General features: G+C 56.6%; 1 protein-coding gene across 3 annotated transcripts in view; it reads right to left on the bottom strand.

Moving 5' to 3' along the window:
* Window positions 1-1,186: 1,186 nt before the first annotated feature.
* GRM4 (glutamate metabotropic receptor 4) overlaps window positions 1,187-27,893 on the bottom strand; it is a 34,769-nt gene continuing 8,062 nt past the window's right edge. For all 3 annotated transcript variants that reach the window (XM_071450454.1, XM_071450455.1, XM_071450456.1), the window contains exons 3-11: window positions 22,847-23,063; window positions 16,517-16,652; window positions 14,473-14,627; window positions 13,952-14,092; window positions 10,174-10,374; window positions 9,293-9,429; window positions 7,907-8,842; window positions 3,296-3,542; window positions 1,187-1,998 (exon numbers count right to left, since the gene is read on the bottom strand). In XM_071450454.1, the coding sequence (XP_071306555.1) occupies window positions 1,949-1,998; window positions 3,296-3,542; window positions 7,907-8,842; window positions 9,293-9,429; window positions 10,174-10,374; window positions 13,952-14,092; window positions 14,473-14,627; window positions 16,517-16,652; window positions 22,847-23,063 (2,220 nt within the window). In that variant the 3' untranslated portion in view covers window positions 1,187-1,948. The remainder of the gene's footprint in view (window positions 1,999-3,295; window positions 3,543-7,906; window positions 8,843-9,292; window positions 9,430-10,173; window positions 10,375-13,951; window positions 14,093-14,472; window positions 14,628-16,516; window positions 16,653-22,846; window positions 23,064-27,893) is intronic.

The following is a 27,893-nucleotide window of genomic DNA, read 5'->3' on the forward strand; positions in this document are numbered from 1 at the left end:
GGAGCGGAGCAGTTTTTTCTCCTGAGAAGCTCTCTTGACAAGTATGATCTTATCAAAGTTCCCAGCTTTTCATTACGCTGCTTTTTTTCTCCTTTTTTAACTCCTGCCTTCAAGCCAGGCTCTGTCCCTTGTGCTTTTCCCTCTGGCACCAATTCCTGGCTGAGGCTCCTGTGGGGCTCAGAGCACCCAGGTGCCCCCACACAGCCCATGGGGAGAGCAGAGCTGTGATTAACACACAAACAGCTCTAGAAATGTGCAAAATACAGGGGTGACACCACACAGGCTCAGAGAGGGGGAAATAGCAGCACTTTGGGGTTGGGGGAACAGGCACAAAGGGACAGGGAGTCATCCCAGCACCCCCTCCCTGGCCAGGCCCAGCTCCAGCATTTATTGGGCTTTTTATTGAAACAAAGCTTGTCCAGAAGCTGGAGGCACCCAGCACCTCTCTGCCTCCTTTCCCCATTTCCCAAAAAAGGAGACAGATCTGGACCCTCCTCTCCTGATTCAGCAGCCAAGAAGCCCAGCCAGCCCCAATCCAAGAGGGAAACACTTGGAATGGCCCGGCCAGAGACAGAAACAGCAGCAGCCAAGGCACCAAACTGCCCCCAAAAGGCACAGCCCAGGCTCTGGGAACAGCCACATCCCTCACACACAGCTGGGCCACCCCAAGGACAGCCTGGAGCCTGGAAGAGGCAGAGCTGCTTTTGTTGGTCCTTGTTCACCCAGGATCCTTTAGGTTGGAAAAGCCCCCTGAGATCCTCCAGTGCACCCCTTAACCCAGCAATGCCACCATGTCCCCAAGTGCCACACCTGCACACTTGTTAAACAAATCCCCCCAGGGAGGGGGGCTCCAGTGCTTCCCTGGCAGCCTGAAGGTGCAGGAAGAAAACTGGGAAATCTCCCTGGGAAATCTCCTCCCCTCTGCTCCATCCTCACAGCTCAGGAAGAGAAAACGAGGAGGAATCAGCCCTTCCCACCCCAAAGCTGCCCCAGTGCCCTGTGCCAGGGATGTGCCATGCTCCCCTCTCCCTGCCCCATCCCCTCTCCCACAGTTTGCAGCTGGAACCTCCAGGGATGGATGCAGAGGAAGGACAGCAAGGCCTGAGCTCTCCCAGAGGGTTTGGCCACCCAAAACCTTCCCTGGCACCTCCTGAAACCAAGTCACCAAGAGACAGCAAACGCCGAGTGCAAAACCAGGGTCTTTTATTAGAAATCTCCTCGTATAAAAATGATCATGCTCTACACAGTCATCGAATAATTCATAAACATCCAGGCACTGAACTTTGTTTTTTTTGTGTGTTTTTGTTTTTTGACTGGTCAGTACATAAAGCAGACATATTTCAATCCATATGGTCATCACATACATTAAGGAACCACCTATAGAAATCAGCACTTTGAACACAGTCTAGGTTTTATTTTATTTTATTTTGCTGTCTGTTTTTTTTTTAAATGTAAATTTTAAGTATTTTTATTTATTTTTCCTTTTTGCAACATATAGAATTTGGTAGGATATGGGGTAGAGAGTGAAGAGGGACGGAGGAAGACAGGAACGAAAAGAAGATGGAAGATTAAAATAAAATAAAAAGAGAAAACAGAAGGTTCTGCACAACCACAAACAATCTCACAAATTCCAGAAAAGGGAAAATGCCGGGGCTCTTATTTTTTTTTTTTCTCTTTTTTGCCAAAATACAGGAAAAAACAAAACCCAAAGACTTGCTGAAGTCCGTGCCCTCTTGCCCGTGCTCCATCCCCGCTCTGTGGGAGCCATGCATCGCCACCGTGGGCGCTGGAAGAGTTTTAGTGTTTCTTTATGGATTTTTTTTTGCTGCTGTTGATGGCGTTTTCCCTCAGGACTCTGCCCTGGGGCTGTCCCCCGGCTGCCACCTGCCTGTCCTGTGGTGCTGTCCCTGCCAGGAGCTCAGCTGCCTCCTGCTCGCTGTTCCTGGAGCTAAATGGCGTGGTTGCTGTAGCTGACGTAGGTCTGCTTGGTGGCCAGTGCTGGAAGGAGACACAGAGCTCACGTGGGTCATCAGCAGAGGACACCCTCCCCTCCTGGCACCTGTCCCACCCCCTGACCCAGCCATCGTGCCAGCAGGGCTGTGACAGGGTTTGCTCAGGGATCTGGGCAGTGCTGGCACTTGGGGTCCTTCCCTGAGCCCCACAGCAGCTGGGGGTGCTCCTGAAGGAGCCAAAGAGAGCCCAGGATGTGCTGTGAGCAGTGGGAATGTGGTCTCAGGCTCCTCTCCACTTCCCTCAGCCACCTCCCACAGACAGACCCAGAGGTGCTGCACCTTCCCAAGGCTCAGCTTGTCCCAGCCAGCCCTGCCTGGCACAAATTGTGGGGTCCTAGTGGGTTTGGGGTCCCAGCTGGGTGTCCCACACCCCTGGGTCCCCGCTCCACAGCAGCTGGGAGTGGAGCAGCAGGGCACAAAATCCACTACCCTGCTGTCCCTTCATGCAGAGGGTGCCACAGGGACACAGCCCTGCTGCCACCCCAGCTTCCCCAGCCACACCAGGGGAGGAGGCAGCAATGGCTCCAAAGCCACCACACATCCCAGGGTGGCACTGGGGGGGCACAGCAAAAGCCACAGAGCAATGAACCCCCCGCTCCCTGCAGAGCTGTGCCACTGCCCTCAGTGGGGACAACGCTCTGCTGATGTCCCCACGAGGTGCCCAGGTACCACGGGGTCAGCAGGCACAGGGACACCCTCCAGCCAAGGGCACAGGCAGGTGCTGGCACAGATGGCACAGCCTGGGCAGCACTAAGGTGTCCCCACAGGGAGGGGACACCAGCAGCTCACAGTGCCTGGCTGGCAGTGGAACCTTGCTGCAGGTCTCCAACTGGAGTTCCCAGATAACAATTAGATAGAGCAGAAGGAATTGGAGCTGACAGAGCTATTTGTTAGCTGCGATGTTTTCGTAGCTGATCTGCCCGTATCAAAGCCCTGTGAATTATTTATTCTGTTGTTTATTTAAGGCTACGTGACCCGGCAGTGACAGAGTGAAAAATGTCCCCTCGGTGCTGTGCTGACGTCCCCTGCGCCTCCCAGCCCCAGCACAAGAAGAGAAAATGAGGAGGAATCAGCCCTTTGCACCCCAAAGCTGCCCCCGTGCCAGGGAAGTGCCCAGCTCCCCTCTCCCTGTCCCATCCCTCTCCCACAGTTTGCAGCTGCCTGCCGTGCCCATTCCCTCCTGGGCACCACAGGAGCTGCCCCAGCCCTCTGCACTCAGGGATGTGAGGATGGAGCTCAGCTCTCCCCATCCCCATTGATGATCCCTGTGGGAGCAGCCTCACCTTGTGTTTCCAGGTTCTCGCAGAGCTCCGACTTGGCCTCTCCGTTGGGGCGGAACCCTCCCTTCTGGGAGAACTTGTTGGACATGGTGGCAGCCGTCACCACGGCCTTGAGGCTCCTCTTGCGCTTGGGGACGTTCTGCTCCGGGTGGAAGAGGATGATGTACACCTTGGGCATGTAGAGCATGCCCAGGGACACCGAGGCACTCAGACTCACCGAGATGGTGAGCGTCGTGGTCTGGATGTACATCTGCAAGACACAAGGCCACCAGCTGAGAGCCCAAAGCCCCTGTGGGACCCAAAAGGGAAAGGAGGAAACGGGGAAATGAGGGAAATGTGGGGTTAAATGAAAGGAGTGGGGAGGCAGTGCTGGAATGGTGGCAGTGCTGGTGTTCAAGGTGGGGTTTGATGCTCCACCAGCCTCAGGGCAGGAGCTGCAAGGCTGGTGCTGGGCACAGCAAGGACACCTGATCCCAGGGCACGCCCCACTGCCCTTCTCCCTCCAACAGGTAATTCCCATTCCCCAGCTGACTCCTGGGCTCTTGTCATGTAAGTCACATATTACACACCGACGCTGCCTTTTTGCAGTCAAAACTAATTTCACGCTCACTGTCCAGGACTAACAGTGACAGATGTTTTGCAAAATGAAAGCCCATTAATCTGACTGTAGAATAATCCATTTTTCTATGGAGAGCAGTTGGCAGGCTCCTCTCAAGCCAGGGCATCTGAAGCAGGTGGCAACTGGAAGCAGAGACCCCCTCCCACTGCCCATCCCACCTCTCGGGGAGGCCAGGAGGGCAGGTCCCTGCTCCATGGGCATCCCTGCTCTGCCAGCATCTGGCTCCTTCCCCTCCAGCATCCCCTTCTCCACCAGGCAGTTCTGAAGCTCTGGGGATGAGCAGGGAGGGGGCTCTGGGTCTCCAGGTGCCTTTGCACACACCTGTGCGCAGGGCACCCACAAGGCCTTAGAAGGAGCCTTAAAGCAGTTCCTGAACTTCACCTGATTCAATATCCAGGGGTTCCCCAGGTGTTTCACAGGTGGCATTTCATGCCCTCTGAGAAGACAGCACCTGGAGGAGCCAGGGAAGCCTGGGGGCTGCAGCAGCAGCCAGAGCAGGGTCCCCATGTCCCCACGGGCACACCTGAGGGTTTCTGAAGTGAAAAGGTGATGGAGACCACAGGCGAGGCAGAGGCTCTGCACAGCTCCCAGGAGTGAGAGCTGGTGGGACACAGCTGCCCCAGAACCCCTCCAGGACACCCCCAGGTCCCACTTGTGACCCTGTAATGCCAACCAGGCCCAGAGCCCAGAGCGTTCCAGCCCCAGAGGGAAAATGCCACCAAGCTGGTTCTGAGTCAACTGAAAAACTTTGGTTTGTCCCCAGAATAAAACCTCCTGCTGTCACACGCGCCGGTTTGTTTGTTCCACCTTCTCTCTCTAGGCAGTTTTTGGAAATAAAAATGTCATTTCATCAAGCAAAGTCAAAACACATCTCTGTGCCAGAATATGTGCGCTTTTTTATTTCTTCCTTTTTTTTAATCTACTCCAACTCTCCAGACTCTGCCACGGGCGTCCTGGACCAGCCAGGAATGAGGGAAACACTGAGAGCCCAGCTCCAGGCACCCCAAGCCCTGCCTGGGGACCAGCACAGCGTGACCCTGGTGCTGGCTCAGCTCAGCACCCTCACCTCCCTGGCTCCCTGCCTTCCCTTCCATTTCCATATTTTGTGCCTCTGCAGAGAGTCCCCCTTCCCTGTGCCTTGGGGGCGTTTCAGCGAGGAGGGAGGGAGCAGCTGAGCCAAGCTGAGCCAAGCTGAGCCAAGCTGAGCTGAGCTCAGACATCTCCCTGCGTGCTCCCCCCTCGCTCCTGGGCCACTTTTCCCAGCGCTGCCAGGGACTCCCCCGTGCTGAGACCCCGCTGGCCCCAGCCCCAGCTCCCCACCCCACTCTCTGCCTCCTGCAGCGCTTTCAGGGTCTCACAGGGCCACTGTGGCAACCTTCCCTCCGTGCTGCGTTTGCAGGAAGCGTTTTCTGCCCACTCCAGCCCCCGCAGCCGTGTCTCGCCGCAGCAAACCCCTCACCAGCTCAGACAGGAATATTTTTAGCCTGGAGCCTCCACACAGCCGTGCAGCTCTGCTCAGTTAACCTTTTGCCACTGCAAAAAATGACCATTTCTCACAGTTTCACTTCCCACTCTCTTAATTGGCTTCCAGCCCAGGACCTCGCTTTGCCCCTCCGTTAACAACACTGGAGCTTCCTCCTGAGCCTGGGAGGTGTGAGCTGTGCTTATTGAGCAAGTTCCAGCTCCTGCTGCCTCCAGGGCTGGATCAAAGAGCACAGGCAGCCCTGGCTCAGGGCAATGACGCTGAGGGACAGCAGTAACCCCAAATGACCCCACAGCAGCCCCCAAACCCACACTGTGCTCGGCTTTGCTAAACCTGGGTGAGCCTGTCCTGCCCGAGGGAGCAGCCCAGGCTTGAGGCACAGCCCAGGCTTGTGCCTGTCCCACAGCAAATCTCTGCATGAATGGGAAGCTGCCTCCACTCTAAATCCACACCTGGCCCCACTCCAAGGGGTTTTGCACCGTGGTGGGTGCTGGGGAAGGGCAAACCTGCTCAGCATTCTGAAAACCACAGGACAGGCCCTTTCACTCCTTCCCTTCTCTCTTTTCCCTGGCTAAAAGCGAATGTGATAAACAGGGAAGCAGACAATGATTCCACTGTTCTGCTGCCACCTTATCAGTGCAGGAAATTGTCTCTTTCTTTAGATGCTCTGTTATTGCTATTCCTGTAATCCGCCGGGATCGGCGGGGATGAGAGGCTCTGCTCAGAAAAGGCTTGGGGGACTTGTTACAATAATGTGCCACCTCCATGCAAAGCTGTGGGCACGAGGAAAAGCAAATAAAAGTAAAAATGGGGATTGTAATCCAACTCCTCCACACCACGAGGAAGCCTTTGCTGCAGCCCTGCAGCCTCAGCTGGGGTCAGGGCAGAAATGCCAGGGGTTCACGGGTGTGGATTTGCCCTGTGGTATCCTCAGGACTTCAGCCATGAGAGAACAACCCAGACAATATTCCTGGATTTCCTGTTCCCAAGGGTGCAGACGCTCCACAGAGCCCAGGAGGCCCTCAGTCCCAGCAGCAGTGGGGTGAAGGGGATGGGATCCCTCCCCACAGTGAGCTGGGGGACACACTCAGAGCCACACCTTCCATGCAGGCCGTGCAACAGCTCATTTTCCACCCTTTTCTCCCCAAGAGTGCAAACCAACAACTAAAGCACTGAGGGAGCCCCAATCACCTGCTGCTCCCTCCAGCCTCATCTGAGCACATCCATCACCCCTCAGCTGCGGCCCAGGGACACTCAGAGCCCATTCCCACGGCCTGGGGACACTCAGGGCCCATTCCCACATCAGCAGAGCACAACTCCAGCCTGGAATCCCCACGCCCCTCGAGGGTTGGCTCAGCAGGCTCGAGGCAGGGCCGGGCTGTGAGACAGAGCTCCGAGGGGAGTTGGGAACATCACTTTTTTCGCCTCTAATCAGCTTGTTAGCAGCCTAATAACAGAGCAGACCTGTGCATTACAACCCCCAACGAGAGGCACAGCCTATTGTGGAGCTGCTGCCTGACAGGCAGCGTTCAGCAGCCCTAAATTATCCCGTGACAAGCTGCAGTGAAGAGGTGAGCAACCTTGCGCATAATCTACAATCATTATCATTTCCATCTTTATTACCCACAGTATGCCAAGCACATTAAGGAGGCTTTCAGGGAGCTTTTGTTTTGCAATAATTTCTTTAAAAATCTGCTTTCTTGTTAGTATCTCCCCTGCCATCTCATCAAAATGGAAATGCTGCAAAAGGCTCCATTTATTTCCTTTAATTCTCCTTCACACTTCCAGCCAGAGAAAGCCTGATGGGACTTTCTGGTTGAGCCAAGGTCAGAGGTGGCTGGGCAGACTCAGCCTCCTCGAGGGACGGATGCTCTGAGAAGAGATGCTCCAGGACACGACAAACTCAGCAAAAGCTCCCTCAGCAAACCTTTGCAACAGGTGTGTCCTAAAGCCATGGTGTCAGCAGCATGGGGACACACTCAGGGGATCCAGAGAGGGATCCAGGTGCTGGGACACCCCAGGGATTTCCAGGGAACAGCAGCTCCAAGGTTTGTTCATCAGAGCAGCGCTGGGCTGGCAGGCGGGAGCTGTTTGCGTTCGACAGAAACGCGATGATTCCTGTTTTGGCTGGCAGGCAAAGGGATTTGGGTCTCATTCATAAGATTTTTACTCTTTGTTCTTAATCCCTCGCACTTGAGCACGGAGCCTCATCCAGGCTGGCCTCGGTCCCATGGGAACTCAGCACTGGGAACAGGGGCCAGCTGAGCAGCACCAGGTCCCTTTCCATGCAGGAATTATGCCCATGACACCCTGGACCTGCCCCAGGGGCTCATCCTCCCCCAGCCCACACAGCAGCAGCCCACGAGGGGCAGTGGGGCCAACATGGAAAACTTCCCACCCTAATTCCCAAGCTGACCACGCTGCAGGGATGTTCTCCTCTTGCTCAAAACACCACAGCCTCTCCCAGCCCTGCACACCAGACACCAGCCAGGCCTCTCCCCTCCTTCCTTACCTTTTCTGCCGACTGCGACGTCCCAAAAAATATTGGGATGAAGGCTAACCACACAATGCAAGTCGTGTACATGGTGAACCCAATGGGCTTGGCTTCGTTAAAGGTCTCCGGGACCCCGCGGGTCTTAATGGCGTACACGGTGCAGGTGACCATGAGAAGCATGCTGTACCCGAGCAAACAGATGAGGGACAGGTCCGAAATGTCACATTTGAGGATGCCCCGGGCAAAGTGGGGGTTTGTAGTCCGCTGGTCCTCGTAGTCAATGACAGAGTGGGACGGGTCCACGATGAACCAGATGCAGACGCCGACGAGCTGCAGGGAGATGAGGCTGAAGGTGATGACCAGCTGCGAGGCGGGGCTGATGAAGCGCGGGGCGCTCACCGACTTCTTGCCCTGCTCGAAGATGCGGTAGATGCGGTTGGTCTTGGTGAGCAGCGCGGCGTAGCTGATGCTCATGCCCAGCCCCAGGAAGATGCGCCGCAGGGAGCAGGTGCTGAGGTCAGGCTCGGCGATCATCAGGAAGGTGGTGGCGTAGCAGAGGAAGATGCCCGTGAGCAGGACGTAGCTGAGCTCCCGCCCCGACGCCTTGACGATGGGCGTGTCGTTGTAGCGCACGAAGGTGATCACCACGAACAGGGTGGCGATGATGCCCACGATGGCGATGAACACGGGCACCACGGCCCAGGGCGAGCTCCACTCCAGCTTGATGATGGGGATGGGCGTGCAGCTGGTGTGGTTCTCGTTGGGCCGTTCGTTGAAGTGGCAGCGCTTGCAGTGGAACTCGTCCAGCTGGTACTGGTAGCCGTCGCAGCGCTCGCAGTGCCAGCAGCAGGGGATGCCCTTCACCAGCTTCTTCCTCTCGCCTGGCTTGCAGGGCAGGCTGCAGATGGAGCTGGGCTGCTGGCTCCCGCCCCCAGGCCACAGCATGCTCTCCACCTGTGGGGTAGATGGCACCAGCCATGCTGAGGGTACAGGGGGAACCTGCCGGGCACGCCTGGGCACAGGAAATGCCCTGTCCTGCTTGGATGTGGACCCTCAACCCATCAGCACATCCCACAAAGGGTCCCAGCCCAACCTGGCATGGGGCCAGGCAGGTGGTGAAGCTCTCCATTGGCCTTTTGGGAGCATTCAACAACAGGAACTCAAAATGAAGCCCCTCATTCTCTGAGGAATCCCCATCTGCTCTGGTCTGGCTCCGGTCTCCTGTCCCACACCCAGAGTCCCTAAGGTGTGGTCACATGTGCTGAAGCACAGGTGTGGACCTGGGGGACACCTTCCCCTCTGCCCCCACACCTTTGGCTGCCTGACTTTGCATCCAGGGGCTCCCAGACTCTCCGTGGTGAGAACAGAAACCCGCAGGACCTTCCCCTTGGGCCACACCCTTACCTGGAGGTGCAGGTGGTCTGTCCACTGCCCAATGACTTTGTACTCAGGGGTGGAGTTCCTGATCTGGTACTGGTAGATGTCGTAACGCCCCGGGGCATCTCCGTTCTCATTGAATGTCACAGGAGTCCCAGCAATGCCTGTGGGAAAGGGGGGGATCAGCACCCCCAGCACCCCCACCCTGTCCCCTGGAGTTCAAGGGGGCTCTGGGTTGATGCTCCCCCCTCGCTGCTTCTTCTCAGAAAGGGGTAAAAGGAGTTTTAAAAGTTAAATCAAGTGAATTCTGGAGATAAACACTAATGAAAGGAAGGAAGAGAAGAATCAAGCGAGAGGGGAAAATAAATAAAAGAGACACTGTGGAGGAGATCAGAGGGTGGAGATAAATAGAAATAATAAGGGGACCAGACAGAAAATGTTTAGTAAGGAGAAAGGGCAGGGGAAAAGATGTGCTTCCAGAGGAGATCTGAGACAGACAAGGGCAGAGCAGCAGGAGGCAGTGGGACCTGTGCCAGCTGGGAGGGAGGAGGTGGCAGGGGAACAGGATGGGCAGGACAGCAGGTGAGGGCAGGGTGAAGGCAGGGCAGAAAGTGAGGGCAGGGTGAGGGCAGGGCTGCAGGTGAGGGCAGGGCAGCAGGTGAGGGCAGGGCAGCAGGTGAGGGCAGGCTGAGGGCAGGGTGAGGGCAGGATTGCTGCCGGATTTACACTCCAAAAGCTCTCAGGAGATGTGGAAGCTCAGACCTCCTCACCCGCTGATCTGCCGCCCTCCCTCCACGCTGCACTCACAGTGCAGCAGCTGCCAGATGGTACCACAAATAAACTGTGGGTGCTGCTGTGTGACCCACACTGGGCACAAGCAGACACCCCAGGCCCAGGGCACAGCAGACCTGAGAAGTTGACGTTGCGGATGTACTTGAGCAGCTCCACGCCGTCCACCGGGTCCATGCGGGGGCACAGCCCCACCTTGCCGGGACACAGGTTCTTGTGCATGTTGTGCAGGGCGTGGCCCATGGCGTAGACGGCATCGATGACGAACTGCACCTTCCCCTCCTGCTCGTACGAGGAGTCCTGGCCGATCCTCTCGCGGTCTGTGGGGACAGGGGAAGGGGGTTCCACCTCCTGTGCCCCAGCCATGGCCCCCAGGATGTGTCTGCTGCACCCAAAGCCTTGCAAACGAGCCCACCCTGGAGTGGAGCAGCTGGAAATTCCAACCCCACTCCCGAACCTGCGCATGCGGCCAAGGAACATTCCCTGGGGAATACCCAGCCAATCTTCCCCTCACAGGGTTCTGAAAATGTGGGTGCTGCACCCTGCTGTGCTTCCAAGAGCCCTGAGGATGTCACATCCCTGTGCCGTGGGACATCCCTGAACTCCCAGGTCCCCAACAGGGGGACAAGAGGGTCCCCCACAGGCTGGGCTGTGACCAACATCCCACCCTCGCCCCTGCATGTTTCATCCCTCCTTCATCTCCCAGGAGTTTCCACCAGCTCAGGCTCCAGCAGTGGTGTCAAGGACAGCCCAGGAAGCATCCATCACTGCCTGCCTGTCCCCATCTCACTCCCAAAGCCTCCTGTCACCCCACTCCCCCCGTCACCCCCTGCCTGCCACCCCCCTGCCTTGCTGACCCCACAGCCTCCCTGGCTGGCAGGATCCTGCAAGGATCTGGCAATTACCAGAGACAGCTGCTTTCCCCCCTGTCATAACCGCCCGTAATGGGACCACAAACATGTTAATCACTTAGCAGAAGACACCGATTAACGCAGCACGCTGTTAATTACAGCTAAGAGAGCGTCTCCCAAGGGGCACGCCGCTATGGAGAGCCTTGGCCTCTGCCCCTCCATCCCTGCCCTGAGGCATGGCCAGGCATCCTGCCAGGCCTCCAGTGGGAGGGAGGGCTTGTCAGGGAGCCGAGGGCACCACCTCCCTCCTCGGGAGAGGCGGCACATCCTAGAAAGCCACGCCAGGGTGCCCAAAATTAACTCCAGCTCTACCGTGGAGGGATGCGCCCCGATGCGAGGTGGGATTCACAGGGACTGCAGGGGACCAAGCACCATGTGCTGACCTTCCTTCCCTGCTGTGGGGGAGTGGGATGAAGCTCCAGTGAGAGAGGATGGCCCTGTGAGCTGTGCTGGAGGTCCCTGTGCCAGGACCTGTGCCACTGACATGACACCAAAGCGAATGATAAGGAACTGACCGACAGGAAAAGATGATATCGGGGAGGTGAATTCATAGCCCATCCTTCAAAGTTATAAAAACGCTTTTGGAATGTGGAGATTACTCATGCAAAGCCCGGCAGGTGATCCCTCCTTCCACATTATTGACAGGAGCCATTAATCTTCTCCCTCAACTTCAGGCCCTTCCCCATATTCATCTCCAAAGGCGCAGACAGGCCACTCTGTCTTGTCAAGATAATTACCCATTAAAAGAAGAGCTGTAATAGACTGTCCAGGGAGCTGAGCCCATGGGGATGTCACAGCCCTGCCACCATCCACAGCACTGTGCTGCCCAGAGCACACACAAGACCTGGGGCTTGTCCTTACAGCTCCTCAGCTTCCCTCAGTCCCCTCATCCCTGCACACATCCCAAAATCCAACCACCGCAATAGCACAGGCCGTGGAGGCTGCATTTTCATCCCTGTGCCAAGGCTGAGCAGTGCAGATAAGGAGACATCCCTGGGGCTGTCCCTCTGTCTGTCAGCACCTTGCCCCCGGCCCCAGCTGCTTTTTTCCAGACGGGAATTAGGCCGGTGCACAGAGGGGCAATGTGGAGCAGACAGACGAGGCTTGTTCCAAACCTGGAGACAATAAATCTCTGCCAAGCTCCAATAGAAGAGGGCCACAGAAGGGAGGTGACCTGCTGATTATAATAGCAGGGTCGTGCATCGTTCTACAGGGCTGGTAATTAATTTTCAAGAGCGTGACGAGGCTCAGCGGCCCCCTCGGAGGAGGGACGCAGCTCTCCCCCAGCGGCGGATGAGACGGCATTAGAATCAATTCCCTGCACACCACTGGTCCTGCCGTTTGGCAGGACTTAATCAAAATCACTCCCAGCACATCTGTGGGGAGCAGGGCATGGAGAATCTCCAAATCTTGTGGGTGCTGGTGGCAGCACCCAGCACCCTTTGCTGTGGTTTTGGGCTGGGTGAGCCCATCCAGGAGCAGGGACGGTCCCTCTATGTGGGATGCTTGTGGCAAGCATCTGATGGGTGCTAGGGCTGCTGCCATCAGGAATTCCATCAGCTCAGCCCTCACCTTCCTCCCAGCTCTCCCATCCAGGGAGGGGAGCCTGGAGCTGTCTGGTTCAGAGTGGGACCCTTCTGTTTGGTTTTTGGGGTGGAATAAACTAGCCAAGCTGGCAATTCTTGGCCATGTTGGGCTCTACCCAAACCTGAGGGAAACAGCCCCAAACTGGGCATTTGCATCAGCCCTGCAAGGCAAGAGCTCGTGGATCTGCAGGGGCAGGTGATTTGCTTCACCAGGCGTTAGCTCCCTGCTCTATCTGCCAAGCAATCACTTGGGAGATGGTTTATTTGCTGACAAATTCCGATGATTTACAGACAGCTCCTAGGACATTTGCCACATCGTAGTTTCAGCTGCTTCCACTGACACCATGGCCCTGAAATATCACCTGTTTAAAAGCTGCATCACAGTGGAGATGAGGAGATCAGCGCTCACAGGGCCTGCTCATGCATCTCCTGGGGCCAAGGGTTCCATGATGCTCTGGAGAAGGATGAGGAGCTCTTGGCTACCCAAGGCCATGGCCACAAGCCAGTTTCCTGGTGTGCCCTTGCTGCTTGCTCAGCTCCCACCCACCCAGACCATCAGCGGAACCCTTGGGGAATGCCTGCAAGGACAGGGACGTGGAAGCACCATCCAGACCATCAGCTGAACCCTTGGGGAATGCCTGCAAGGACAGGGACGTGGAAGCACCATCCAGACCATCAGCTGAACCCTTGGGGAATGCCTGCAAGGACAGGGACGTGGAAGCACCATCCAGACCATCAGCTGAACCCTTGGGGAATGCCTGCAAGGACAGGGACGTGGAAGCACCATCCAGACCATCAGCTGAACCCTTGGGGAATGCCTGCAAGGACAGGGATGTGGAAGCACCATCCAGACCATCAGCTGAACCCTTGGGGAATCCCTGCAAGGACAGGGATGTGGAAGCACCATCCTGCTCATCCTCAGTGATGAGAGCAGGGGGAAAACAAAACCTTCACAGGCACAGCCAGGTCCCTCTGTCTGACAGCACACGATGGCTTCCAAGACACCCCTCCCAAGGGGACAAAGGGACGTGCCAATGTCCCCAAGTCCTGCCGTGTCGCAGCCCGCGAGCCACGGCACCGTCATCTGTCTTCAGCCGGTGCCAGGCAGGCAGTAAATCTCTCCCATCTCTCAGTAAACATGTCACCTCCCCGAGCCTCCAACCATCACCTGACAGCAGCGCTGTCAGCAAGACAGATCCCCGGCTGCCTTGTTTACTGCACTCGTCCCTAAAGCCTCTTTTGGCTGGAAATGACTCAAAATGCGCACTGGGGCTTGAGGAAGCAGTTGGGAACCGGGAATGGGGATCCCCACCAGGATCAGAAAAACTCCATGCTCACAAGCAGAACCACACACCCTCTGTGAGCCCCCAGCCTCCCAGAGTAGCCCCCCCAGCTCTCACTGGTGCATTTCTTGATGCTGCTGCCCTTCCTCAGCGCGTGCCGGCTCAGCTTGCAGTGGAAATTCTCCTCCCAGAACTCGGCAAACCAGATGTTCCTGCGGTTGTTGTCCAGGGTCCTGCTGGAGAAGTAGCGGTCGAAACCTGCCCGGGGAGAAAGTGGATGGAGGGGATAAATCCCAGGGATGACAGAGAGATGCATCCCATACTCCCAAATTGCCCAGGGAGAGGGGAAGGGAGTTCTTGTGAGCGATGGGGACACATCAGAATGTGGTGGGATTCCGTCCAAAGTGTCACTTGTGCAGAGATGCAAGTGGAAAATCCACTCAGGGAAGATCCTCTGCAAAGCAGAGACTTTCTGGGACTTTGAGAGCAAAATGCCTCTCTAGGTAGGTTGGTGATAAAGGGAGAGTAGGGAAAACATGGCACATGGAAAATAAGGTGACTGGTGGGCAAATCATGAGGCCTTTAAAGTCCATGGTGGTTTCACAGCCAAAACCTGCAGTTAAGGAGGGCAATCTCACCTCTGACTGAGACCCTCTTGGGCAGGATGGTGACAGAGCCCTCGGCCACCTCCTCCAGGTGCAGGACGGGGGCAATTTTGGAGCCCCAGCTGTCCGAGCCCATCCAGATGAAGTGCCCGGTCTGGTTCGCCCTCTTGGCCGCCTCCAGCACCCTTCTGTGGAAAGAAGCAGCAGAGGCTGGGCCACCAACTCCTTGTCTGGCCCCAGGGCAGTGGGGACACTGGCACAGTGCTGGTGGCATCTCCTGCCCCAGGCACAACCCGGTGCACATGGACACACAAAATCCAGCGGTGCCACTCAGCTCCCACACCCTCTGTCCTCCCAGCCCAGGCACACAGGCTGCTTCTCTCACTTCATTTGCATATTTGCTGACTGGTAATTGAATTTCCCCTTAATTACCCAACATTAGGAAAGGAAAAAAAAGGAAAAGAATCAGGTTATGCCGCAGCAGGCAGGGAAAGCAGCAGCGTGGAGAGCACGTGCCCCCAGCATGGCCAGACCTGGGAGAGGAGCAGCCAGTGCTGCCCATGCCCAGCATGGAGCTAAACTGGGCCCTGCTGAGTTCAACTGGGCTCTGCTGGGCTCTGCTGGGTGCAGCTGGGCAGCTGAGCAGCAGCTGGGAGCAGAGATGCCATCGGTCCTGCTGAGCATCCCTCCTGGTGCCAGACACTCCTGCACACTCCTCCAGTGCCAGCCAGGCCAGGAACTCGGTGGGAGGATGGGAACAGAGCTGTTCCTGGATCTGACCCTGTGGGCTCTGTCTCCCAGGGTTCACTGTCCCCTCGGGGGCTCCTGTGGGTCCCCAGCCATGTGGGAGCAGGGCCCAGGGCAGCTCCATCTCCCCGTGCAGAGCCAAGGCAGGTTGTGACTCAGCCCCCGCGTCGGAGCTGATCATTTCAAGTCCAGATGGTGTTTGAAACGTGTAATAAGGGAAAAAAACCCATAGAAATCCAGCAGAGTGCAGACGAGATGGGAAGAGGCAGGCGTGCAGTGGGAGCTGTGCAGGCTGCTCCGAGCTCATCCTGGGCTGCCCTGGGCTCTGGGCACATCCATCCCCAGGACAGTCACAGCCCATGTCCCACTCTGTGACAGCAGCACCTCCAGCTGCCCCTGCTCCCTGTGCAGGGCAGGATCTCCACAGGGCAAACCCAGGAAATTCCCATGGGATCAGTGATTTACACCCAAACTGAGCCAGGCAAGAATTCCAGCTACAACCTTCCCAATCTGCCCTTCTCATCTTCCAGGCTCTACAGTGCAGGGTCAGGATCATGGAGAACCCCACTCCTGGGCTAAAGGGGGCTGCAGAATCCCCTGCCCAGAGCTGCAAGCCCATTTGGATGTTTCCAGAGCCCTGATAACAGGACCTGCCATTTATCCTGCAAGGTAAATCCCTTTTCCCTCTCACCCCCACCCCATGTCAGCTCCACAGACATTTCTATTAAGGAAGGAAAAAAGAAACTGGGAGAGTTTGCACATCTGATGTAAACTGATTTAAACTTGCAGTTTACCCACATTTACATAATGTTTGCTGATTAATAAATTAGACACTTAGGAAATCAGGGGTAGCTCCATGTGAATCATTCTGCTCCATAAACAACAGAGCTGCAGCCGCCGCTTCGCCTGCAGAGCAGCTCATCACCCTGAGTGCAGCCACCTCCCCGGCCCTGCTGGGCACAGAGTGCTGGGGAGGTCCCCAAAAGGTCCCCAAAAGGTCCCTGAAAGGTCCCCCAGGTCTGTTCCTCTGCCACGCTGGGGCTGGGGCTGCTCTGCAAAGCAGAACCAGTGCCTGGGTCCTGCCCTGGCCAGCTGGGAGCAGCCCCTGCGTGGTGTGAGCAGCAGCTCAGGATATCCAGGGCTGCCAAAACTGATGGGAAGGGGATTTTCCTCTGCTGGCTCTGTGTGGCTGTGGCTGGATGGCAGCCACTTGCCAGGTGGCCGCTCTGAGTGGGTCCCCACTGCAGACATTCCCTGCCATGCCACACAGTGCAGCCTGTCCCCAGTGCAGACACATCCCAGTGCATCCCTGCCCAGACCCCCTCCACACCTGATGTCGTCCTCGTTGGCAAAGATGATGACGGCGCGGGCGTGCGAGGTCTCCAGGAGCCGGCGGATGATCTTGTCAAACTCCCCCGGCTTGGGCTCCCTCGGGATCTTCACGGACTGGGCCACGCAGACCCCGCCTGCAGCAGAGAGAGCCCCCCTGGCACTGAGACACCCCACGAGCCCCTGTCCCCTGGGGATGGTCCCTCTCACCATGCAGGGCTCCTCAGCCCAACAGGCCGAGCTGGGTGTCTCCAGCACTCCCACTGAGGGGCTGAGCACTTCACCACCTCCTCAGGCCAGACCTCCTGGCCACCACCCAACCCCCTGGGACGTGTCCCCCAGCCCTGCCCTGAGCCCTCCTCTTCCCCCAGCTCAGCCCTTCTGCACCACATTCCCTCCCACTCTGCATCTCCACAGCTCCTCTCCGCCTCCCACCCGCTCCTCTGGTACCTGTCACCTTCAGCCACCACCACATCACACTCCAAACGTCCCCAGGACAGACACACAGTCCATCCCGGCAGCTCAGTGAGGATTTTCCAGCCTGTTCCAAGCACCAGCCCCTCCCCAGCCCAGGATTTGCAAAGGGCTCTGCACACAGAATGGTCAAACTCTGGCAGAGCCACCCCATGGGAAGAGCAGACAAGCCCTTCACCACAGAGCAGCCAGGCCCTGCAGAAGGGTTTGTTCCCATCCCTATGGCACTGGCCAAGTTCCAGACCAGCTTTCCAAGGAGCCATTGCAAAAGCAGGTAATTAAAATTAAAAGAGACAATTGGAAGAGCCCCCACACTTCACTGCTGGGCTCCCAACCTCCAGCTCCAAAAAGCCAGAGCCCTCCTGCTCCTGCATTTCTGCAGATGCCAATAAAGAGAGAGATGGGAGAGAGAATTAAACATTGCAGGACCTTCTGGATGTAATTGATGGTCTCAATTTGCATAGTAAATGACACGGCTGATGCCTCCTGCCACTAACAGATCTCAGCTCAAGCAAAGGTCAGCATAATTACCACCCGGGGCTGGGAGAGACTCCCAGAGCACAGCCCTGGAGAGGAGCAGGATGGGATAAGGTGGGACAGGCTCCAGGGGACTTCACTCCCTACTGGGGCTGCAGGAAAACTGGGAAAATTTGGCTCCTTTCAGCCAAAACCCAAGAGAAGGGTGATGTGCTGGGTGCTGAGAAGGCAGGGAGAGCTGCAGGGATGGGGCACAGCATCCCCCCCCACCTGGCTGGGGCTTTCCAGGGGTTTTTTGGGGGTTTATTTTCCTGTGGTAAGAAATTGGGCCAATTTGCTGCTTGTTTCCCATATGGGGAGCCAGATGGATGGAGAGGAGGGAGTTGGATAAACAGACAGATCAGCCGGGCGAGGCGGGCAGCAGCCGGCAGCGCCAGCAGGACAGGAATGTCCCAGCCTGGGGACACTCACCCTGACCACCACAGAGCCCCCAGCCAGGCCAGGGTGTCACAGCACACTGCCAGGGGCCACCATGCAGCTTAATTACAGTTTCCATGGCAATCAGTGGAGAAAATCCAACAAAAGCAGCAGTTTGCAAGCACTGAGAGCCTTCCAAAAGCCCTGGCACAGCCAGGCAGGAGTGTGCACACGAGTGGCAGCTGGGGGCTGGCACAGGCACACACCTGAGTGCCACCAGGCATTCGTGCTAGGGAACATCTCCCTGCACATGTGGCAGAGGAGATGGAACCATAAATAAACAAGAGGTTAAATTGATGGCAGCTCAGAAATGACCGCGATGTTACTCGGCTGCTTCGTTAAATCAAACTAACGAGGAACACAGCTCCTCCAGGTGACAGCCTGCAGGGCCAGGGAGCCCCTGCTTCCCACAGCAGATGCTGACAATGTTTTTATCTCCTTAATTAATGAAAATGTAATCGCCAACAGCTAGAAGTCCAGGGTGTCGGGGGGCAGTGGCTGTGTGGTTTGGGAAGGGGATTTGCAGAGTGATGCTCCCACTGTCTTTGCACAAAAATCCATTTAGTCAAAATTCTCCTCTAAAGCCAGAAATCAAAGCGAGGGGCGGCAGCAATGGCGAGGAGGTGACCACTCTCCCTACTCCAGCAGGATGGCACAGCACTGCTCCCTGACTTGGGACAAAGGGTGACTCTGGGACAAGGCAGCAGGTGAGGCATGGGGACCCCTCTCCTCCTCCCCCAGCTTGGGAAAGGACCAAAGAGGAGCGGGAATATTGGGGATGGGGGAACACCCCACCGGCAGCTGCTGGAGACAGTCTGGGGCCAGGCAGTTGGAGGATGCTCAGACAACACCCCACGAGCTTCATCACTGGTGCCACAGGGCACTTGAGGCAAAAAACAGCCTGGAAAACCCAGCCTGAGCCTGCTTCCAAACCTCCCCTTGCCACACTGCCTGTGCCATCCTCAATCCCTCTGGTCCCGGTGGGATCTCGCCTCCCCCGGGGCCGCGGGGACTCTCCTGGGAACGCCTGTTGTCAAACACGGGTCAGGGTTTAATCTCCACCATTACGGCTCGGTGGGAGCGCAGCCACTCCGGCTTCCCCTCTTGATTACCGGTGCTTAATTAGCTCCTGGCTCAGGGGGTTCTGCCAGCGCTCCCGCAGAGCCTGCCAAGCTGGCAGCAAGCAGGGACCTGGCTAAGGGGGTAAAGCAGGGACTGGCTCAGCCATGCAGATGTGGGTGCTCCCCCCACCCCAGGCAGTGCTGGGCACTCTGGGGAGGGATCAGGCTCTGCACAGCCCAGCAGCGATGGCATTCCCACTCCCAGCTCCCCTCCTAACTCCAGCCTTCCCCTGAGATTCCAGATTCACTGGGATTCACTGGGATTCACTGGGAGCAGTGCGCTGCTCCTCTGCCCTGGGACTCATTGTTTGTGTCACTTCAAAGCCTCCAGGAAGCAAATGATCACAGAAGAAGCCATCAGGGGGAAATGCAGACCGAAATGCTGAGCTCAAAGCTCCTGCCTCGAGATTTGGGAGTGGCTTTTTGGGGGCGACCTCCTGGTGCAGCCACCGCGAGTAATGAGCCCGGCTGGAACCAGAGAGAGACAGCCAGGGATGTCACATGGGGATGAGCAAACACATCACAAATATACATCAGGCTCTTCACTAAAAATATGGAAAACTTAGTGAAGGATGAAACAATAGAGGGGGGGGAAACGGCAGCAAAATTGATCCAGGTACGTGACTAAGGAGTTGGGCTGGGAATATTCCCCTCTCCTCAGACCCAAGGTGTGGCACAGGCCAGCTCCATTACACAGACATCCATCCCAGCCCTCATCTCCAAGAGCTTGGAGACAGCAGAGACCTCAACAACACAGAGCCAGAGGGTCCTGGGTGGGCCTATCAGACCACCAAAGTGATGCCACAGGTCAGGGGCATGGGGAAATGCTGGACAGAGGGGCTGGAGGTGGGGACACCAGGGACACCCCGCTGCTGGCCCTGCCATCCAGCTGACAGCCACTGCCAGTGCAGGATGCTCTGGGGGAGTAGGATGGATATTGGGAGCAGAATGCACTCAAACCACTTTAAAATGGCTGAAGAAAACACATCCTTTGCAGACTGAACATCTCTGCAATGCTAAAACCCAAAAAGCAGCGCTCTGGTGAATAAGGACTCTCCAGCCACCAGCGCAGCCACCAGCAACCACCAGGGGCCAACAGCATCATCACCAGAGCGACCGCAAACATGGATAAAGATAAAAAGAGAAATGAATAAAGATGTAACAGCCACCCAGGTCAGTCTGTTGTGGTAGCCCAGGGCCAGCCCCAGCTGCAAGAACAGCCCATCTCCAGGGCGAGTTTCCTCCCCGCATCGCTGTCGGAGGTCGCTTTGTGCCTCAAGCAGAACCGTTTTCCGCTGCGCTGTGAAGCTTCAACGTGAGGCTCTGCTAAAAATTGAAACTGAAGGTCAAGTTGATAATGCATCAGAAAGCAAACAGCTTGAGTGCGAGCTGCTAACGACAGCAATGAGCATTATTGCCTGATGGAAATAAAACCCGACTCTGAAGGCTCGGGCTTGGCATGAGAAATGAAGCAGAGCGCTGTGGGGAGGAGAGCGGGAGCTGCTCAGCCTGAGCCGGGTGGGTGAGGAACCCCCGGGCAGAGCCAGCATGGGGGGCTGGGGTTGTGCCTGGCCATTCCCCCAGCATAAACACCCCCACGGGAATCTCCAGCACTTGACAGAGCCTGGCACAGGCCAGATCCTCGCTCAGCTGGCAGCCCTGTCCGTCCCTCTGACAGGCTGCAGGCCCCTGGAAGCTGTGACAAATCACAGGGTCCTTTAGGCTGCTGGAGAAATGCAACTGAGAGCCAGGAATATCCCAGAGATCCTTCAGCCCTTCCCAATAAATCTGTGCTTGTGTAAAGGTGTCTGGTGTCTGGCCAGTTTCCACAGGGGGAGACAGAGAGGTGAAGTGGGCAGAGTCTGCTCTTCCTCCAGCCTGGCATTGCCACCAAACATGGCACGGCTTGGGTGGGTTAAATACATAAAATAAAGCGGAAAAAAAAAAAGAAAAAGCAGAGTTTTGGTCTAGCCTCACCATTATTCATGGCTGTGGCTCTACTTCCATGGGCAAAGCAGTGTGGCTGACACACCACAGTCGCTCCCAAGGGAGATGCTCCAGGGAGCAGCTCAGAACCTGCCCAGGGCCCCACAGACAGCTCCCACAAATCTCCACATTCCTGCAGCGTGTCAGGGCTGCAGCATCACCACTGGCACCACACGGGCTGCCCTCACACTGCAGGCACCTTGGAAATCTGCTTTTTGATAACTAAATTATCACTAATGCACATAATCGCCAGGTTATGTGGATACCCAAATTACAGGACTGCAGCAGCCCCAGATTAACACGTGGCTGCTCTGGCTCCGTGTGCACTCCTTTACTCTGCAATTACGCTGTCAGATCGTTAACATCTGGTTAGAGGAGCTCGTGGTAACCACAGGTACCTCAAAGGAGAAGAGCTCACGCCGCAGCCGGACCACCAGTCAAAACCACCACTCCTTACTGGCGCTCAGTGGAGGAGGAGCGTGAGTTTGAGTCGTGCCTGTGCAGACCCTCAGCTGTCCCACAGATCCCCTGGGGGGCTGCACCCATGGATGGGGCAGCAGAGCATCCCCAGCCCCTCCCCAAACCTGCCAGGCAGTGCCACACACGCCCAGCACAGCCCCTTTGCACCTGCAGCTCCACACATCCCCTGCAGCCACCGCTCCGGAGCATCCCCACGCGCTGCTCCTCAAGAAGCCACAGCCCCGTGAAAAATATTCCACTTTTCAAGTGAAAATCCTGAAGAGCAGCTCCCAAGTTGGATCCCCAGATGGGTTCCTCTGCATACTAAAAGCACAGCCAGCTCCGGTGCCAGGGCGCGCGCGCGACAGACGGAATTAACGCTGCTCCTATTTATAGGGCTTTGATTAGGAGCTCGTCACCTCCAAGTTTTTATTCCCTTTATCCATTTATAAGGCCATAACGCAGTTTGACTGGCTCTGGATAGGCCGGTGTCCCACCGACTTTGCCAGAACCTAATGTGCCATTCAGACACACTTAAGCCTGTAATAAGCAGCAGCCTGCGCCCTGCAGGGGTTTAACTGTCTCAAAAAACACCCTTTAGCTCCCATCCCACCCTGTGCTGGGGGGCTGAGGTGATGCCAGAGCCAGGAGGGACCCCAGTGCTGTGCCAGCCCCTCCGTGGGGTCCCAGGGCACCTCTGGTTTGTGGTAGCAGCACCCACAGCAGCCATTCCCAGGGCTCCTCACCCATCCTGGGATTGGTGTTCAGGTCCCCACAAGCTCCTGTGCTGCTCCCAAGGCTGCTAATCCCCCCTAAGCATCCCAGAGCTTCCGTCAGCAAAACGCTTTCTTGCCTCCAGACAAATCCTCCCAAAGAGTTCTGCTGAGCACGGACTTTCTGCCTGTCCAAAGCCCGTAGACAAATTAAAGCACCTGCCCTGGGGGATAATTCCACTAAAATTGGGCGCAGCTCGTGCTGGTGCCAACTTGATTTCCTGTTAAAACCTGGGAGTATTTGTAAAAATCTTGTCTTCTGGAAGGCGCCCAGCGCCGTGGCTCAGGCACAGAGGGAGGGGTGAGCTCGGCAGAGCTGGGGAGCAAGGAGTGGGATCTCGAGATGCTTCCCCAAAGCAGCCTGCCCTGCAGAGTTGAGGCAGCCCAGGATTGCTGGTCCCAAGCCTTGCTGGATCCTTGTTTGGGCAGCCCCAAAACCCACACTGCTCCAGGGCCATCCCCCAGAGCACAGCATCCACCCCAGCTCAGCCCAAGGAGTCCAACCAGTGCTATCCTTTCCTCCTCCTCTCTCAGCTGCTCCCATCCCGGCAGAGATCCACTCACCATCCTCCCTGGACTTCTGGATGAAGGCCTCCACCCCGCTTTCACCATAGCTGCCCTCAGAGGCCAAGGTGGAGACGTAATTCCACTTGAGGGCTTTGACAATGTCCACCATGGCCTGGGCCTGGTAGGTGTCCGAGGGGACCACGCGGGAGAAGAAGTCGTAGCGGCTGTTGTCGCTCAGGTCCGGCGCCGTGGAGGCGTAGCTGATCTGGGGGATCTGGGATGGAGCAGGGAAAGGCACAGAATCAGGGGAAGGAGGTGATGATCTCCACCCCACAGCCATGCCCACAGTCCCCAAGCCTTGCTCTGGAGGAGAGGGAGGTGAGAGCTGAGGATGAGCACGGGGTAGGTGGAGCATGTGCCACCATCAGGTGCTCCATCGGGGCTTGGGGACCACCTGCAGCTCAGGAACACCCAGCAGGACCCCAGAAGGGCTTCTGGAGAATCCAGTGTGGGAGAGACCAAAGAAAAAACCATAATTCTGCCCTGTCCAGCATTGCCAGGGTCTCCCTTTGGCTTCTTCCCCAGGAAGGACAGATCCAACCCATCCTGCCCCTCCCCACCCCAGCCCTAAATAAACCCCTTAAATTACCCAGAGCCACTGCACCTCTCCCAGCACACTGGAATGATTTAGCACCACGGGATCAGGCGATGTTTAACACTTACACAGCACTTTCCATTTCCAAAACGCGCCACACATCCTCATTTATCTTAAAGATGGAAAAGGCTTATTAAATTATCAAGCCCAGGTTCTCCCCGCCAGCTGTTGGAATCCGAGTTGGTGTAATCAGCCCCAGCCACCTCACTGGGAGCCCAGCTGGGAGCTGCAGCCCAGGGATGAGATGTGCACCAGGGCTGGGTGTCCCAACCCTCCTGGCCCCACTCCAGCCCTGCATATCCCAGTTCCCTCCTTTGTTTCTCTGTGCTTTCCCCTCTCCCACTCCTGCCTCTCTCTATTAAATGCGATTCTGGTGTTATAAACCCACGACTCCACCTGAATGCTAAAAGGCCCCAGGAAAGGAGCAGCCACCCTTCTACCTGCCTGCAAAACAGGAGATGAAAAAAGGGAGAGATGAAGCAGGAGTGGGAGAGGGAGAGGAAGGAATCTTTATCAAGGCACAAATAGGATTACTCCCCGTGACAATCTGCTTTGTGCTCCGTTCCGAGGGGCTCTGATCTGCTCGTTGGGGATCTCTGACTGGAGCCGGTGCATGAGACTCCATTAAAATTCTGCTCAGCAGGTGAGGAGCTCGCCTGGCAATCGCTCATCCCGGGGGGAGCAGGGGGGCTGCTCCCAGCACAACCCCTCCCCTTCCCTGCCCAGCCTGCAGGAGGGACACGGGCTCGGCATGGAGGCCGTGCCCACCTCAAAGGTGATCTGGGGGCAGGGATGCACCCCTGCCTCTCCAGAGAGTCCTTTCCCAATGGTTTTTTCCCCTGCCAAGTGTTTTGGTTTCATCTCTTCCACAGGGCACTGGGGATGGAGAGGTCCCAGCTATTCCCCACGCCACTGCCATCCCACCCAAGCTCCAACAGCCTGGATTAACCCCTGGCCTGCCCATCCTGCTCCAGCCTCAGCTGGAACACAAAGCCCAGAAAATACCTGTTGATCCACAGGCTATGGAGTGGAAGCTGTATTTTAATAAACAAAAGGAAAGGGCTTTTTCCCCTCGCTCCTCTGCCTTGGATGAAAGTGAAAATAAAATACCAGTTCCCAAATGACCATTTCATAGATTTCTTCTGCCTTTTCCCCCCTCTGCCTTTTTGATAGCCCAACTCCTGGCACCAGCTATTTTCTCAGATAAAAGACAAAAGTCCTTTTAGGTACATAAAAGCAAAATGCAGGCAGGGAATTCAAGGTTCTTAGAAAGAAGGATGCAGTAGAAGAAGGAGCTGGAAACATCTCTCAACTGCAAATTTACTGCACTGGTGGTCCCTTGTCTGGTTCATCTCCAGCCTGGGACAAACACTCCTGTGTTGAGGAAATTAGTAGGAGCAGCTCTCCTGCACCCCAAGAGTTCCTTGTCCCACCAAGAGTAGGGAGTGATCCCAGGGCAGGGGTTAAACCTCCTTCCTTCTCTTGTTTCGAATCAAAAATCATCACCCAGAAGCACCCTGAGCCTGGAGAAACATCCCTTGGGATGGTGGGAGCTGGGCTGGAGATGTCATCCTGCTCCTCCAGGGTCAAGGGACTGGTGTGACTGACCTCAAATGCACTGGGAAAGCTGCATTTGGTACCCTCCATGATCACCCATCATTAATGTGGCTCAGGAGCTGCTGTGGTGTTTCCTCCACCAGCAGGAGACAGAATCCCCCCAGGCTGGTAAGAATTAGGCAAAGGTGGCAATTTCAGCACATCCCAACTCAGGCTTAAACCACCGATGCCAACATCAGCCTGAGCAGGCAGGAAGAACCAAAAACCAACCAAAAACCAACCAAAAACCAACCAAAACCACTGCAGAGCCAGAGCTGAACACACTGGTCAGGAGCACCCCACAAGCAGGGGGCTCCTGCACCAACTCCCCCATGCCAATACAGGGTCAGGAGCAGCTAATTCCCTCCCCATAATTATTAATTTCATGCATATTTTATGCAAAGCCCTGGTTCGCCGACAAGATGGAATTGATTTAATTAGAATTTCCATCATCGAGCCATTTGGATGGCAGCTTTTAATTAGGGAGAGCGTAAAGCACCGCAGGGGCTGGGGCAGGGAGGAGCTGAGCAGGGCTGCTTGGAACTCAGTGCTGGGATGGAAGGAGCTGCAGCCCCGTCCTGCTGCCCCTTCCTGGGCACAGGGTCAGGCCCAGGATGCAGCCCTTGGCATCTCCCTGGAGAGAGAAAAGACAGAACTAAAACTCCAGGAAGCACAGCAGGCGCAGGAGGATGCTGTCCCTGATCCCTGCCACCACCTGTCCCACTCCTCCTCAACAAGCTGTGCCCAGGGACCCCTCAGGGCTGGGGGCAGCCCAGGGGAGCCAGGCAGCTGCAATTTGTTTCAATAAGCCCAGTGAAGAGCAAGGAAATGAAGTGGCAGCAGCGGGTGATTAATCAGAGCGTCCCCCTTGCCGCTCAGTGAAGGTTATTTTACCTGCTCAGTGGGGAAGCTGTCCTGAATCCCTCCACCCCACTGCCCCCACAGCCTCAGGGCACCCTGCCACGAGCCAGGGGGCTCAACACTGCCAGGAGGGGCTCAGCACTGCCAGGAGGGGCTCAGAGCCAGGGGCTGACCCAGCTCTGCACCTGGCAGCCCCAGGCAGCGCAGCCTCGTGGGGCTGCGGGTGCCCAGTGCCCGGCTGCAGCGCGGGCAGCGCCATCCTCAGGTGAATTATTCATGTTGAACAACAGCCCTGCGCTGCAGAGAGCGCCTGCACTCGCTGCCACCGAGAGGAAACAGCCACCTCAAAGTGCCTGGCACGTGTCAAAGCCATCCTCTGGCTGCTCACCCCACGCTGAGCGCTTGCGCTCCAACTTGGCACAGCTCTTTCTGGATGGGGACGAAAAGTGCGCCTCAGATCCCTTTCAGGGGATCCCATTTGCAGGAGAAGGGCCTGGATTCCTTGACACCATCACTGCTGTGGTGGTTCAGGAGCCAGTGGGTAGAGCTGGGGCTGCAGAGGCAGCAGCAAGGGGTGGGAAGGAGCTGGAAGGTGCCAGAGCGCTCTGGCAGTGACGCCAGGGAGATGCTATCACACAGAGCCCAGAGCATGGATTTGGGGAAAGGATTTTCTGCAGGCAGAGCGACGAGGAGCGATGAAACCAGCTTGGACAGAGGATGCCACATCTGCAAGTTGTTCCACTGATGTACAGCTTTAATTAGGAGGCGGCAGCTAACGAAGGACCCGTTATTTATTTATGTGGTGCAGAGCGACAAAAGCCCTGGCAGGGAGGAGCAAGGCCCAGCCTAGCAGGGAGGGCTGGGGGGTCTGCAGGGGATGGAGCAGGGAGAGGTGCACAGGAGGGAGTGTGGGATGGGACAAGGGACCACAGCAGCGAGAGCATCATTCTGAGACAGGAGCAGCCACCTGCAGTGTGCTCATGGCCACAGGAGAGAAGGGGGAAGACTGGGGGTGCTGCTGTGCTGGGCGTGTGTGGGCTCCTCACCTTGGTGGACTCTGATTCACTCTATGCTGCTTGCTGGGTATCCTGGAGCCCTTTCAGATGTGCTGGAGCCTTCCCAGATGTGCTGGAGCCCTCCCCAAGAACCACCTGAGCACTCCAGAAACCTGAACACTCAGAGGGCATTTGGAACACCCCGCAGGGAGGGTCCCCCTGTGCCAGCTCCCAGCACTTTCTGCCAACGTCCCCATGCTGGGGGAGCACCAAGGGGGACAGGAGGGACACAGCAACACAGGGCCAAGTGAGAGCAGAGCTCCAGCAAGTGCCATGCCCCAGGGAATGGCCAGAGGCAGCTGCCTGTGCCCGAGGCAGTCAGTGTTTTGCTGAACCTCGGAGCAGAGTCACCCACACTTAAAGGTCAGCGGCGGCGTGAAATGGAAGTCGCCTTATTCTCATTTTAAGCATGTGCCTGCCATAAAAGCAGTGTTTGAATAACAAAGAGCAGCAGCAGCACTCGGGTCATGGTGGGGGGAAGAGCCTCCAGACCCCCCAAACTCCCAGCCCCTGCCTGCTGCAGGAATGGCTGTGCCCAGACATGACCCCAATCCCATGGGAATGGTGTCCCTGCGCTGGGACCACCAAGGAGGGCACCAACCCCCCCACTGGGATTCCTTGCTGTCTAGGAAAGGCTGAGATTTTCCTTATTCTCCTCTCCCAAGGGGTTTTGAAGTCTCTGTTCGTCCCCCCATCTGCATTTCTTCCCTGCCCCGTTGGGCCGGGATCAGCTCTGGATTAAAGTTCCTGGGGCTCAGGATGCACCAGCAGCAGCAGCAGTGCCTGGCTCCTCAGCTGGGGCAGGGCTGCACCTGAGCTCAGTGAAATCCTTCTGAACAGGTCACAGCTCTTTGCCCAAGGACCAAAACTGGAGGAGAAGGGTGAGGGGAAAAAACAAAAGAACCTAGAAAGACTTCAGTTGCCCCCGACTATTCTG

The sequence above is a fragment of the Agelaius tricolor genome, unplaced genomic scaffold (assembly GCF_023055355.1).
Source record: "Agelaius tricolor isolate 1412-34295 unplaced genomic scaffold, bAgeTri1.0.p SCAF_30, whole genome shotgun sequence".
Lineage (NCBI taxonomy): Eukaryota > Metazoa > Chordata > Aves > Passeriformes > Icteridae > Agelaius > Agelaius tricolor.